The sequence below is a fragment of the Myotis daubentonii genome, chromosome 15, assembly GCF_963259705.1.
Source record: "Myotis daubentonii chromosome 15, mMyoDau2.1, whole genome shotgun sequence".
Lineage (NCBI taxonomy): Eukaryota > Metazoa > Chordata > Mammalia > Chiroptera > Vespertilionidae > Myotis > Myotis daubentonii.
In genome coordinates, this window is record NC_081854.1 from 18,092,732 (window position 1) to 18,108,492 (window position 15,761).

The 15,761-nt window shown below is 45.1% G+C and overlaps 1 protein-coding gene and 1 long non-coding RNA gene across 2 annotated transcripts in view; one reads left to right on the forward strand and one right to left on the reverse strand.

Moving 5' to 3' along the window:
• LOC132216800 (sialoadhesin-like) overlaps positions 1-2,579 on the forward strand; it is a 162,922-nt gene extending 160,343 nt beyond the window's left edge. Inside the window, 5 exon segments of the mRNA XM_059666370.1 lie at positions 175-295; positions 1,220-1,272; positions 1,606-1,637; positions 2,059-2,100; positions 2,343-2,579. Of these exon segments, the coding sequence (XP_059522353.1) occupies positions 175-295; positions 1,220-1,272; positions 1,606-1,637; positions 2,059-2,100; positions 2,343-2,408 (314 nt within the window). The 3' untranslated portion in view covers positions 2,409-2,579.
• Positions 2,580-9,475: 6,896 nt separating this feature from the next.
• On the reverse strand, positions 9,476-10,009 carry LOC132216341 (uncharacterized). The gene is made up of 2 exons (XR_009448735.1): positions 9,862-10,009; positions 9,476-9,633 (listed from the first exon to the last, which is right to left on the reverse strand). It is a non-coding gene; the product is annotated as an uncharacterized LOC132216341 (long non-coding RNA).
• Between the last annotated feature and the right edge of the window lie 5,752 nt (positions 10,010-15,761).

Below are 15,761 nucleotides of genomic sequence, written 5' to 3' on the forward strand. Positions count from 1 at the left end.
CAGAGAATGATGCAACCGCCAGAAGTGGGGTGTCAGGAGGACTGACACTCCCAAACAGCACAGACTAGGTGGCAGCTCCTTCCTCCCTCACCAGGCCTCCCCCTGCAAGGCCCCTCTTGGTTTCCCCTGAATGGACTTGGGCCTTCACCCCTCCCCCTTTCCTTCTCCTTTCAGCAGAACAAAAGGACACAGGCTACTCTGTGAGGACCATCGTTGGCAGTGTGATCGGGGTCCTCGTTGTGGTGGCTCTGGGGGTCTCCCTGGGTTATTTCCTGTACCTCAGGAGGACTAGGAGGTACCATGGCATTTCCTTCACCCTCACCCTAATCCTGCCCCCTGACCCAGGCTAACACCCAGTGGAGCCCAGGCCAGGAAGACAAAAACCCCTTGCTCAGAGGGTTCTGGGCCGGCTCCCTGTGGCCTCCCAGCTTCCCCATGGAGGCCCCTAACTCCCTCCATCCAGCTCCTCCCTCACCAGCTGCTGACCAGGGTGGTTTCCTCAACACAATTAAGGCACAATTAAGGAACTGTTCCCTCAGGATTGTCCTGGTTCTCTCCACAAACCTGCAGTGGTGCCAGTAGGTAGTAAGTGCTCAGTAAGGCACCTCCTGTTTTTTTATCTAAGTCCACCCTCCCAGGTGAGGGGATGGGCTGCCTCAGGGTCTGAAAGTCATCCTGGCCAAGGTCACACAGCTGAGGGTGGAAGAGCCTGGACAGACAGGGTGGGGTCAAATACCCCCACAAGGTCAATTTGGTAACCACAATCCTGATCTGTGAGACTGGAGGAGAGCAGAGCCTGTGGTGTGGTTTTTGCCTCTAGTTCAGGTGGATGGAGACAGGAAAGGCCACTGTCACAGTGTAGCTCTATAGGCCTGAGGGGCGGTTCTGGCCACAGCAGGGCACCACACTCATCCTGGTGCTACATGAGGCTGGCTATAAGTCCTGCAGCCTTGACCTTTCCACTAAGTCAGACCCTGGTGGTGGATTCCTGTCCTGGGTCCTCAGTCCCTTCCCTGGTAACTCCTCCCAGACCCCCATCTGCCTATGGGTCCTTTCCCTGAGGGCCCAGGTCAGCCGTGAATCCTTAAGGCCTTGCCTCAGTTCCCATCTCCTGGGCCCGTCCCCCCTAAAGAGTGGAAAGCAGCCTCCACCCTCCTTGCCCCCTGTTGTGACACCAAAGCTCCCTTGCACCCTCACAAGTAAGTCTGACCTTTCCCAGGGCCAGTGACCCGCATGGCCTCCGAGAGCACCCACCTCCAGCAGCCACCCCTGGTGAGTGTCTGTTCATCCTGGAGCCCCCAGGCCTGCCCCACAGTGTCCACCCCTGCCCTTGTCCTTCAGCCTCTGACCCTTCCCTGGGCTTCAAGGGGGATTCTCATCACCACTCTGCACAGGGGACCCCGGCTCGCCAGTCAACCTGACCTGTAGACAGTGTCATGTGTCACCACCTCTCTCTCACTGGACCCTAAAATGGCCAGAGGATCTTGCCCTGGGTGATGACCTTTCACCCCTGGCTCTTGGGAGCTAAAGAACCACCTCCTCCCGGGTGGACAGACCAAAGCTTCCTCCCCTCTGGGTGCTAACTCCTCCTGTCTCTGCTCCCAGGCCAGGGTCCCTCTGGAACCTCTGCCTGCCCGGTAAGTCCATCCCCTCCCTGTTCCCTCACCCAGGGCCTCAGTGACCCACGCTCAGGGCACGGGCACCATCCAACCTCTCAACACAGCACAGACCCCCTCCCCAGAACAGCCAGCACAAGGGGAGCCCTGAGTGGCCTAGAGGGGGCCCCAATCAGGGGTGGACCAGCCCTTCCCCATCCTGAGTCTTCCCTGGGTTCCTCGCTGGTCCTGAAGAGAATCCTGGAGTCCAGCATGGAGTAGAATGGGCACCAGGAACACCAGTTAGGGTCCCAGGCTAACAAGGGTGAGGGGGTACAATTTGGGCTGAAACTGGTTGCTGGTCTATAGGAGTGAAGACAGCTGCTCAAGAGGCAGAGCTGTCAGTCCTGCAGAGAAAACCCTCCCTCCCTGTCCTCTGATGCCCTCTCTCCCTGCTGCACAGGGCCCCCTACCCGGCCCCAAGACAACAGGCCCCATCTACGAGGTGAGTGTGGATTATGAACATTCTGTCCTGCAGGTCCCAGGGGCCCCAGGAGCTGCCCCCAGCCCAGCCCTGGCTGTGCTTCCAGCCTCAGGAAAGGAAGTGAAAACTGACAACAGAGGGTGGGGGGAGGAAGGTGCCCAGGGACAGACACCCCAGCACAGTCAGCCCCGATGGCGCCTGAGAAACACAGCACTTGTTCTGAGGAGGCTGCAGGGCTCAGAGATCTCATCCTTTTTTCACAGGAATTACTAAAGCCAAACACAGAGGTATACTGCCGGATCATCCCCAGAGCAGAAGTGGCTTCTTAGTTCCTCCAGGACCTGATACACCAGACCCTGTGGGGGGTCAGGAACGGATGAGGCCTGTGCCAGAGAACCAGCTCTGAGCATCAGGCTAAGTGAAATAAGCCAGTTGGAGAAAGATAAATATCACATGATCTCACTCTTTTGTGGAATATAATGAACAACATAAACTGATGAGTAAAATAGAACCAGAAGAAAAAATATTTTAGAGAACCAGCTCTGAGCCTTGAGGATATTTGGGACCTGGGCCTGAGGTCAGGGACCCTCCTGATCTCAGGAGACCCTGACAGGCCACCCTGAGTCCTGTTGGACCAGGATAAAGGCTCCCATCTTCCAGAAAGTGACCGGGCCTGTGCGCCACCCTGAACCACCTGAGTGATCTGAATATAGAGGACCTTCCCCTCCTTTGCTCTTTTCCTACCCATGGGAACTTCTTTTAGCAGAAATTCACCTGAACCTCTGGGCCCTTTCTCTCTGGGGTCACACAAGGAAAACTTCTATCTAAGCTACCCCAGCGCCTGTCTCTGTTTCCTGGGAGAAGGAGGGGTGTGGGTGGGAGATGGGGGGGACAGGTTAAAGGAAAGTCAGAGATGAGAGGGGCTGCAGCCCAGCCAGGAGAGCACTCAGCTGTCCTCACACGGCCCAGGGACAGGCCATGGACACCTCCCAGCGTTTGCTCCTCTGTACATGGGCCCTGCATCTCAGGAGCACAGAATAGGGGCCATCCTGTGTCCTCACAAAGATGAACAAGGATTGTTCTTTGGGGTCATTGCCTGCACCCAAGGGTAGGGCACATATCCTGGGTGGGGCCCCTTGAGTCTCTAGTGTCCTGTGCCCGTCCTTCCTCACCCAGGCCCTGGTGTCCTCCACAAATTAATTTGCCTGTCCCCAAATCCAGGATCCCAGGTGCTGGGCTCTGTCCGGAAGTCCAGCCCCAGTGGTCCAGGGGTTCCCAAAAGTGAGGGCAGAGTTGGCGAAGAATGAAGGACACGGAGACAGCCTTCAGATGATCAGCATAACCAGGTTCTCTTTATTGTCCTGTTACAGCTGTATTTTATACTACTCGATTCTATAAGCATGCCTCTATATCAAGGTATGTTTTGGGTCCTCTCTTGACCTTCTACAGTTCCTTGTTTTATGTTTATAGTTTCTTATCTGACCTTTGATAAAAATCTTATCTCTATCTAGCTCTGTTGATTTTAATCCTATCCATTCTATTCCAAAGGTTGGGGCTAGTTTGTTATCTCCATTCCAAGGTCACTACTCTACTGCTCTACTGTTAAGCTACAAGGAAGTAACTGAAGGATATTATTCTATTCTGTGGCCCAAGTAAAGGTTATGTCCTTTTAGCCTTGCTGGTGGTCTTCCTTGGGACTGCCCTGCATCGGCAGGTTTTCATAGGCTTTGGTACTTTCTCTGGTGGGTAGACCCCTGGGGTTGTGGGCCTAGCAAGTCCCAAATTTATTGCCAACAGTCTTAGTCTAAGTTCTTCTTAAGTAGTACACGGTATTTCTGTAACACTAGGGGGTTTTACTGATTTATTCCCTTCCTTAGTCCCATTAATCCCTAACTCCAGGGAAACATCTCCACCTGGGGAAACCTTTCTCGGGGAGGTGGCCCTGGTTAGAACACATAGCGCTAAGAAGGGGAGCAAACATGTTAAGAACAGTATGACATATACGCCAGGTCCCTTGAAACATGCTGTGCAGATGTTTCCTCCCTGCAGCGACTGTGTCAAGCAGCAAGGATGGACCAGCTTCCAGCATGCTTTGACCCAAAGGCTGGCCCTCAGGACATCTTTACATCCTGGGGACACAGAGAAAGGCTGTCAGGGTAACGGAGGTGGGGAGGACCCCGATTGCTGCCATGAGCAAGGCCCTCCTTGGCGCCATCCTTGCCCTGCAGCCCCCACTTCCCATCTGTTTCCACTTTCCTATTGACACGGATCTCATTGAAATATGCCTCTTTCCCACAATGGGCGTCCAGGTCTTTCACCCATGCTTCCATGGCAACCAGACAAAGTGTCTCCTCCTCCACCTGGCCCATGGGTCTCCCCCACGCATGCCTCACGGGCAGCCCCCTCTCCACACCTGGGCCAGCAGTTCTCAGTGCTTCCCTGAGGGCCCGGGATGGGCGCCATTCCCATGTTCGTTCAATCGGTCATACAAACAAAGCTGGTCCAACACTGAGGCACAGAGCCACAGTTCAGGAGGATGTTCCACGTTGTCTCTCATGAGATGAGAGATAGTAACAAACTTTCAAAGTTTCACATCATGATTTAGCCCAGGTCACTCCTTAGCCCAATCACACAAGGTTGGATTAGACAAGGTGACGCCTCTCATTGGTCTCCTACGGCTGCTGCGGCAAATTACCACAAACTTAGCAGAGTCAGACAACACAAATCCAGGCTTGAACATGGCAGTTTTCTTCTGTGGGTTCTTTCTGGTGTCCTTGCCTTTTCCAACTGTTAGAGGCACCTGCATCCCATGGCTGTGGCCCCTCCTCCATCTTCAAAGCCTACAGCTCAGCTTCTTGGTCTCCCTGCTCTGCTTCCATCATCCCATCTCCTTCTCCAGCTCTGCCTCTCCTGCCTCCTTCTTGCCCCCACGTGGCCGGTTTGATAACCACAACTAACCTCCAGACACAAGCAATGGGTTCACGATTTATGAATTAGAGCAGAATTGGGTCATCCCTATAACAACATCCACCTGGCTGTGTCTTTCTCACGTAGAAGGAAACAAGAGGCCTTTCCAGAAGTCCCTTCTCATTGTGTCAGCCCTGCTGTGGCAGACATAGGAGCATCCCCAGACACTGTCGGTGGTGCTGAGGCCAACCAACCAGGGCTTGTGAGCTCTGATCTTGGAGCTATGAGTTGCGTCTGCTTCCTTTTCATCGTGAACAGTGAGCGTTACTGATAAGGAGGAGGTGGAGAGAGCCGTGGGGAGTGTAGAATGGCCTCTGTCACCTTCGCTTGGGGGATGAGGGTGTTGTGAGCATCACTACAGGCACTGACCACATAGTCCACAGGACCAAGTCCAGGTTACCCACAAGCATTGTCTCACAGAGGTGAACAAACCTTCCAGCCCAGTAATTCCACTCCTTGGTGTGCACCCAGGAGAAACTCTCACACAACCACAGGGCTACATGTACAAGAATAGTCATAGCAGCAATGGCCATAAGTATCAGAAAAACTGGGGAAGGGGGGAGAACACGTGCACAATGGACAAGACTTGCGTTGTGATTCAACGCCACTGGAGGTTCTACATCAGGGAAAATGGAACAACAAAACCATGCACTGAAAGATGGGTGAATATTAGAAATATGATGATGAGTTTTTTAACAGCAAGTTCCAGAACACTACTATTATGCCATTTTTACATGGATCAAAAGCAAGCAAATCTAAACAACATTTGTTACTCAAGCATATCCTACATATGTCATCAAAGTATATAAAAATCCAAGCAACTAGAGAAACCAAGATGACGACATAGGTAAACACCGGAGATTGCTGCTTCGAACAACCACTTCAGAAATACAACTAAAAGACAGAATGGACATCACCCAGAACCACAGGAAAGCTGGCTGAGGGGAAATTCTACAACTAGAAGAAAAGAGAAAAGCAAACCGAGACTCAGAGGAGGTGCTATGCTGAAGTAAAATACAAAGGTGCGGAGGTGCGTGTGGAGCGGGCTGGCGGCTGAGGGTGCAGTTGTCTTTTTCAATCGGGAGGAGTCTCCAGCTCTGAGCTCCAGTTCCGGGCGAGTCTCTGGGGACCCAGACTCAAACGGGAGAAGCGGGACTGTCTGGCATCGGTCAGAACTCAAGGGCAGCTTTCTCTCTGAGGTACTTGCAGCGGTTGCTGGGACACTGAGAGGCAGAGCCTCTGAGGACGGGACTGAGAGCAGCCATAACTGCTCGCTCCGCCTGCCCTGTTGATCCCCTGGGACCCGCCCCACCCAAGCCTTGCATGGAGGCATTTGCTGGATAGCCTCAGGCAGAGGCTAGATTAGCACCTCCCTAGAGCTCCAGGACAGAAGTTCTCCCACTGCAGACACAGCTGATTCCCACAGCCAATTGGCCTGGAGGTCAACCCCGCCCAGTGTTACTTACAACAATCAAGGCTTAACTACAACATGACTGTGCATAAAGACCACAAGGGGGAGCACCAAGAGTGTCCTCAGGAAACTGGGGAGGCTGAACCATTGGGCCCTAGAAGACACTTAGCACAGAAAACCACTTTATCAACACAAGGAAGCATAAAAAATGTGGAGACAAAGAAACAGGACACAAATGACAGAAATGGAGGAAAGCAAACTGCTGGATATAGAGTTCAAAACCACACTTTTAAGGTTTTTCAAGAACTGTCTAGAAGCCGTCGATAAATTTAGTAAGACCCTCGAAAAGACTGGTGAGACCGCCGATAAATGTAGTGAGATCCTCAAGAAATCTAGTGAGACCCTCGATGTTGTGATAAAGGACCAACTAGAAATTAAGCATACACTGACTGAAATAAAAAATATTATACAGACTCCCAACAGCAGACCAGAGGATCGCAAGAATCAAGTTAAAGATTTGAAATACGAAGAAGCAAAAAACACCCAACCGGAAAAGCAAAATGAAGAAAGAATCCAAAAATACAAAGATAGTGTAAGGAGCCTCTGGGACAACTTCAAGCGGACCAACATCCAAATTATAGGGGTGCCAGAAGAAGAGAGAGAGCAAGATATTGACAACCTATTTGAAGAAATAATGACAGAAAACTTCCCCTACCTGGTGAACGAAATAGACTTCCAAGTCCAGTCTATTATCCAGTCATTTGTGGTGGACACTTAGATTGGTTCAATATCTTGGCTATTGTGAATAATGTTACAAGGAACTTAGGAATGCGTATAACTTTTCTAGTTAGTGTTTTGGATTTCTTAGGATAAAACACCCAGAAGTGGGATTGCTGGGTCATTTGATAGCTCTATTTTTAATTGTTTGAGGAAACTCCATTCTGTTTTCCATAGGAGTTGCACCAATTTGCAATCACACCAACAGTACAAAGGGTCCCCTCTTTTTCCACATTCTGGCCAACACTTGACTTATTAATGATAGCCATTCTGATAGGTGGAGGTGATATTGTGGAACCCCAAACAAAAGGAATCCAAAGAGGACCACACCAAGACACATCATAATTAAAATGCAAAGAGCAAAAGACAAAGAGAGAATCTTAAAAGCAGCAAGAGAAAGACAGTCAGTTACCTACAAGGGAGTACCCATATGACTGTCAGCTGATTTCTCAACAGAAACTTTGCAGGCCAGAAGGGAGTGGAAAGAAATATTCAAAGCGATGAATGCCAAGAACCTACAACCAAGAATACTTTATCTAGCAAAGCTATCATTCAGAATTGAAGGTCAGATAAAGAGCTTCACAGATAAGAAAAAGCTAAAGGAGTTCATCACCACCAAACCAGTATTATATGAAATGCTGAAAGGTATCCTTTAAGAAGAGGAAGAAGAAGAAAAAGATAAAGATACAAATTTTGAACAACAAATACACATCTATCAACAAGTGAATCTGAAAATCAAGTGAATAATCTGATGAACAGAATAAACTGGTGATTATAATAGAATCAGGGGCATATAAAGGGAGTGGACTGCCTATTCTTGGGGGGGAAAGGGGTGTGGGGGATGCAGGAAGAGACTGGACAAAAATCGTGCACCTATGAATGAGGACAGTGGGTGGGGAGTGAGGGTGGAGGGTGGGGTGGGAACTGGGTGGAGGGGAGTTATGGGGGGAAAAGAGGAACAAATGTAATAATCTGAACAATAAAGATTTAATTTTAAAAAAAAAGAAAGTGCAACAGAGAACTTGGAAGTCTGATGGACCTTGAGCTTTAGCAAGGGCTAAACCTATGCACCGATTATTCTGTCGAGATACTGGTGGTTCAAGCAATTTCCTGACCTAATAGTCTCACAGTAAATCTTTACTAATATTTGCTGACCTTTAAGATAGTCTGTCTGCTACTGGATTGCCTGCCTAACTAAGGGCAAGATGTGTATTCTAAAATTGAATAAAAGCTAATAGGGCCTGGGCCCCGTGAGACTCTCCACTAGAGAAAGGTTTTCTGCCTGGCCCCCCATGCCTTCTAAATTCATATTTCTTGTCTAGTGTATTCATTTGTGCACAGCCCCTTTTCCAGATCCTGAACCCTAGCCGCAAATGGATGCGGCATTCACAGATATAACCACCCCTGTGGTTGGTTTTGTGTTCCACTTAAAGACAATGCAAACCAGAGTCTTTTGACTAGCTATATTCAGACAGATCTGTGTGGGATGTTTCCTCAGTCTGCAATGGATACAGAAGTGGCAAGCACTTTAATCAACTTCTATGGTGATTTACAAAAAGCTTTATAAAAGGTATAAGATGTTTAAACTTGTAATACTGTGACCCTCTGAATCAACTCCTCTTTCAACTCCATGGCCTATAAAAATCATCACCCTTTTCTCTCATCTTTATAGCTTGTAGAAAAATTTGAGTGTTTGGGGGTTGTTTTATTCCTAAAGTAAATATCTGTCTAAGAGAGGGCATTGTAGTTTTCTTAAATAGTTATTTGCACGTTGTTTGGTATGGCAGTCCATGTGTCTATGAATGGGGAGTATGACAGAAATCTACCTAGCAGTAGGTAACAGTTCTATGACTCAAATTCTTAAGAAAATGAATAGTGCCTCTGTGAATTTTTTGGCTGCTTGGAATTTAGAGAGAGCATAAGTTTCATGCTGTTAGGTTGAAATAATCTATTTTAGAGCTTTATGAAGATTTTGTAAACGTTTTCATTTTTTTAATATTAGTGCTTTACTTTTGGTATGCTCTGTGAGTTTGCCAATATCTTGGACTAAAGAAAAAGCTCTTCTCTATATTTTATAAAAAGGGACTTCATTGTCAATTGGCTTGTACTGCTTTAAGTATTGAAAAGATCAGAAATAAATGGGTAGATATTATAGTAACTATAGGTTCAAATCAAATGCAATTCAATTTTGATACCTAGCTAGCATTATTTTTTGGATATATTTAAAAATTTGGTTGTGTCTTTATATGCACTTATTTTGGAAGTCTTAAAACATTTATGCATGAAAGAAACAGTACAAAAACTGCCAACTGTGTGATGGGGACACACCATTGATTTGACAGTACTCTGGGTTTTGTGTAGTAGCTGGTGATATCCTGTATTTAGCAACAGGGAATCATCTCTCTACAGCAGTTCTCAACCTGTGGGTCGCGACCCCTTTGGGGGTCAAACGACCCTTTCACAGAGAGCGCCTAAGACCATCGGAAAACACATATGTAATTACATATTGTTTTTGTGATTAATCACTATGCTTTAATTATGTTCAATTTGTAACAATGAAATTGGGGGTCACCACAACATGAGGAACTGTATAAAAGGGTCGAGGCATTAGGAAGGTTGAGAACCACTGCTCTAGAAGGTCAAATTCGATGAAAGTTCTGTACATGTTTCAGTTTTAAACATATCACTCAACTCATAAAGTATTATTAACTATTTCATAAACATTCACAATTGTGATGTAACTTTTGTCTGGAACTATAACAAATGCATTCAGAGATTTATCCAAATGCTAGATGAGTCATTTTATAACTAGAGTGAACAATATTAATTGTTCCCTTGATTCTATGGCTGCCTTAAAGGAACATTTTTACATGATTTTAACATTCCAAATTACTCTAGCTTTTTTTTTTTTAATATATTTTATTGATTTTTTACAGAGAGGAAGTGAGAGAGATAGAGAGTTAGAAACATCGATGAGAGAGAAACATCGATCAGCTGCCTCCTGCACATCTCACACTGGGGATGTGCCCGCAACCCAGGTACATGCCCTTGACCGGAATCGAACCTGGGACCCTTGAGTCCGCAGGCTGACGCTCTATCCACTGAGCCAAACCGGTTTCGGCTACTCTAGCTTTTGAACTATCCACCTAGTTTACTTCTAAAATGAGAACTTGAGGCATCTCAATGTGTCCAGGCAAATTTTTGTATGTATTTGTTTGTGTACATGTACACAGCTTGAAATTCATTTCATTGTTCAATGTGGGTTCTTTCTGCATTATTATCATTTTATTTTCGTGTGTGTGTGTGTGTGTGTGTGTGTGTGTGTGGTTAATATGGGGTAAGGTGAACTCTGGAAATGAGTGCCAGATAGGTCACAAAAATCACAAGAGCATATGGTGGTTCAAGTACATGAAGGTGTGATCTGTGTTTTCCCAAGTGTAAAGGAAGCATAAGTCATAGATCCTCAGACCCATTTTGATAAAGTGAAAAAAGTTGAGCTGGCTTTTGTCTTTATTTTTTTGGTATTAGCAATGATGCTTAAAAATCTATAATAATAAAAGGGTAATATGCTAATTAGACCGGATTTCATTCCAGATGTCATTCCGGATGTCCTTCCTGGCAAAGCCGGGGCAGCCCAAGTCCCGGGTGCCTGCAGGCGGCCCCGGGGACCCAACCTGGGTCCTGGGTGCCTGTGGGCGGCCTGGGGGAAGCCAGCCCGGCTCCCAGGTGCCTGCCAGCAGCTAGAGGAGAGAAGCCCGGGTCCCAGGTGCCAGAGGGAAGCCGGTGCCAGCAGCCAGGGGAAGGAAGGCCTACTCTTGCATGAATTTTTGTGCATCTGGCCTCTAGTAAATAAATAAAAGGTTGTAGCATGATAATATCCATGGTGAATATCTCACAGATTTTATATTGAAAATAATTTGTTTCAAGATCTGACAGAAACAATGTGTAAATGATCCTATTTTCTTAACTTGAAATTTATTAATCAATATATTTTTTCTTAATTGATTGTAACTTTGAGTTGCTGGATTTTTCTCCCACATTTTTTTTCTTCTTGTAATAGAAAAAAAAAAAACTCAGTAGTTTAGTTTTTAGGTTCCCATGGAAATTTGTTAAATGTAGTTTTGACTTTATATATTTTTTATTTGGTTTTATTAGTGTAGAGTAGGAAGTTTCTTATATTTAAGTATTCTATCTAAGATGGAGAAATACCAACAGATTATAAGGTGCCCAGATTGGGTAAAGGATTTGCAACAATATTGTATGTAAGGACTATGACTGCCTGACCTGGGTGCCCCTAAACACAAATGAACTGTCTACTCTCGGTTACTCTAATGTTCCCTTTGTTCTTTTCCACTTATACCTCCAGTTAGTGATTACATAATCCACTGTTTACTGTGGACCAACTGCAGGTAAAAAAAAAAAATACTCATGGAAAAATTCTCATGGCAATGTTGAGTCATATGGGTTGAAAAATTATATTTGAATTACCTGAAATTTATATGCAGTTTCTAAATGGCACTTCAGATCTGCTGGGCTCTAGCTGTACACTTAAAAACAAACAGCTTTATCAAGGTGTAATTTACACACTATACAAGGTAAATGTAGGTATACTATGTAGGTATACAGTCCAGTAATAGTTTAATACATTTATAGTTGTGACGCCATCACCACAATCCAGTTTTAGAACATTTTCATCTCCCAAAAAGACCCCTTTGCCTGTTTGCAGACATAATTAACCAAAGTTTTGCACAGTTGCCAGTATACAGAAGATGCTGAAAAAGATTATAGAGTAGGATTTTGTTTTGTTTTTAAGGTAGAGTTGTATTTCAATCTAAGCTCAGGAACCCTGTGTTAATATATTAAAATATGTTATCTCAAGTACCGTAATGATGAAAACTTAAGGATGTGGATTGGGATTAATGAGTCTGATGTTTCTATAACATTGCTGTAGAATAGAAAAATAACGTGAAGCCATATATCATTTTAAATTTTCTAGCAGCAATATTATAAAAATAAACAGCTGAAATTGATTTTATTAATATAGTACATTTAATTTAATAGACCCAAAATATTATCATTTCAACATGCAATCATGCTGGGGTGTTTCTCAGCATCTAGAGTGGTTCGGGAATCTGGAGAAGGGGCTGCAAATAAATTAATAAAGAGACCAGACATGAAATATAAATTTGGAAGGCATTTTTGGGGAGCCAGAGGAGACCTAGCTTCAGTAACCAAGTTCTCTGGATCTCTGGACCCCTAGCTTTTTATTAACACAAATTTCCCTAAGGCAAAGCAGATACACATATCAAAGGCAAGGTTTGGTATACAGTAGGCATTGTCAGGTTGGGGGAACTGCCCTTGGCTGTCAGGCAGCAGGCAATATTATATGAAAATCTTTAGGTTTGGGGAAATGCTTTCAGCTATTCCAGCAGGCAATAATATGTATCTTCAGTCCGGCAGAAGCCTCAAGGTCCACCAACCTTTTGATGAACTTGCATTTATGACCTGCTGGAATTAGTCCCCAGTACAATCAATATTAAAATCATTAAGGTCCTAACCGGTTTGGCTCAGTGGATAGAGCATCGGCCTACAAACTGAAGGATCCCAGGTTCGAATCCGGTCCAGAGCATGTACCTTGGTTGCAGGCACATCCCCAGTAGGGGGTGTGCAGGAGGCAGCTGATCAATGTTTCTCTTTCATGGATGTTTCTAACTCTCTATCCCTCTCTCTTCCTCTTTCTCTCTGTAAAAAAAATAAATAAATAAAATAAAATATATTTTAAAAAATCATTAAGAGCCCTAACCGGTTTGGCTCAGTGGATAGAGCATCGGCCTACAGACTGAAGGGTCCCAGGTTTGAATCCAGTCAAGGGCATGTACCTTGGTTATGGGCACATCCCCAGTAGGGGGTATGCAGGAGGCAGCTGATCGGCGTTTCTCTCTCATGAATGTTTCTAACTCTCTATCCCTCTCCCTTCCTCTCTATAAAAAATCAATAAAATATATTTTTAAAAATATATTTAAAAATTAAGATATTTTATGTTCTTCTTTTATATGAATTCCTTAAGATCTGGTGTGTATTTTACTAATGTGGACTTGCCACATTTAAGTGCTCATTATCCACATGAGGCCATGGACTGTACTGACTAGCACAGTTCTATAGTATATGTATTAACTTGTTATTCTATAATATGAAGTAGAGAATTTCATGGAATTACTGTTAAATACAAAATCTCTTCTGATTACCAGAGCTTTCAGTGCTTACTAAATTGGGAACTTCTGAACATTAGAAATAAATCACTTAGTAGCTGTCAATAAAATAAAAATGATAGCCCTCCCAAATTTCCTTTAAAGATAACTTTTCATAGGGCTGTTAATGAAAGAATATAATCTGCCTTGTTGTTATGTGGTTGATTATTTTCTCTTGCTTATAGCTAGTTTCTATTAGAAACGTGTATACAGGAATATTACTTGGCATAGTACTGTTTTTAGTACATGGTACCTATTTTTTTAAGGAAATTAATTTCATACTAGAAAAGATAATTTATCATAAGTGATACTTTTGCATGAAATACTAGTTTTATTGATAACTCATGGTTAACTCTTTTTTAAACATATTTTATTGATTTTTTACAGAGAGGAAGGGAGAGAGACAGAGAGTTAGAAACATGAATGAGAGAGAAACATCAATCAGCTGCCTCCTGCACACCCCCAACTGGGGATGTGCCCCAACCAAGGAACATGCCCTTGACTGGAATCAAACCTGGGACCTTTCAGTCTGCAGGCCGACACTATCCCAGTGATGGCGAACCTATGAAACATTGTCAGAGGTGACACGCAAACTCATTTTTTTGGTTGACTTTTCTTTGTTAAATGGCATTTAAATATATAAAATAAATATCAAAAATATGTCTTTGTTTTACTATGGTTGCAAATATCAAAAAATTTCTATATGTGACACAGCACCAGAGTTAAGTTAGGGTTTTTCAAAATGCTGACACACCGAGCTCAAAATGTTCGCCATCACTACTCTATTCACTGAGCCAAACCAGTTAGGACTCATGGTTAACTCTTGACATTTGACACAAGAATCAGCAAAAATAATTATGAGAATTTAGTGTTCTGCAGTTATGTGTAATAGAAACTTCAACAGTATTAAAAAGGTTGTAAATGTTAAAAAATCTTTTCATTTATTTCACTGTGTTCACTGAGGTTGGATATATTTGAAATTGTAGATTTCTATGTCTGAAATCATCTTCCAGTAAAAAAAGCTTTTAGGGCCCTAGTCAGTTTGGCTCAGTGGATAGAGCATCAGCCTGTGGAGTGAAGGATCCCAGGTTCAATTCTGGTAAAGGGCGCATGCCTGGGTTGTGGGATCGATCTCCGGTGTGGGGCATGCAGGAGGCAGCCGATCAATGATTCTCATCATTGATGTTTCTAATCTCTCTCTCCCTCTCCCTTCCTCTCTGAGATAAAAATATATATATTTTAAAAAGCTTTTAGATATGAGTAATTCCCTTTCATAGAGATAAAAGTTTTACCTGTTTACTCAAGAACACACAAGCATCCTTAAAATGTGTTGTTAAAACCCAGTGTCTTTTTTATTTAGCAGGTGCTACGGCTATCCCAACCCTATGGACAAATGAACAGAACTCAGGGAAGGTTGGGAAATTGACGAGACTTTCATTAAAACCTGTATTGTGTAATTACTTATCTGATGTATCTCCCTCGCTTTTATTTTTTTTACTAGGGGCCCAGTGCACGAATTCATGCACCTTGAAAGGAACTGTGGGCTGCGAGGCTTCAGTGGGAATAGGAATGATTCTCAGCCCATCCTCCATGCCCTTACCTAGCCCCGCTCCCACTGCCACAGCTCCCACAGCTGATGGCGGCGGCCCTGCTCGCACCTGCTGACAGTGTGGAGTGATTGGGGCCAGTGCCAACAGTGGGTGCAAGCAGGGCCAGCGCCATCAGTGGGTGTGAGCTGCAGTTGCTGTTCCAATCACCCCTCAGGAGCAGGGAAAGGTGGAGAAGCCCTCAGGGACGATCAGGGCTGGCAGCCGTCACTCACACCTGCTGATGACGCCAAACAATTGGGACCAGCACCAGGCACCGGCAGCAGGTGCAAGCAGCAGCTCCAGCACTGGCAGTGGGTATAAGCGAGGCCAGCACTAGCAGCTGGTGCAAGCGCCCGGAGGGACTGTGGCACACAGGAGCAAAGAATTTCAGTAATCACCAGAGGCTCGCCCCAATGACAGCAACCGGCGCCCCGCCTTGGTCTGGCATCCCTGCTCATCCGATCCACCATCCCGCCATGGCCGATGCCCACCATGTTCCATGCTCTGCCACCTGGTGCCAACACCTGCCATGTTCTATGCATGCCCCCTGATGGTCAGCACACGTCATAGCGACTGGTTGTTCGGTTGTTTCACCATTTGGTCTATTTGCATATTAAGGTTATATATATATATATATTCTTACTTTTATCCCTTGCCTTATTCAGCTTCGAGAGGTAGGGAATGGTGGAA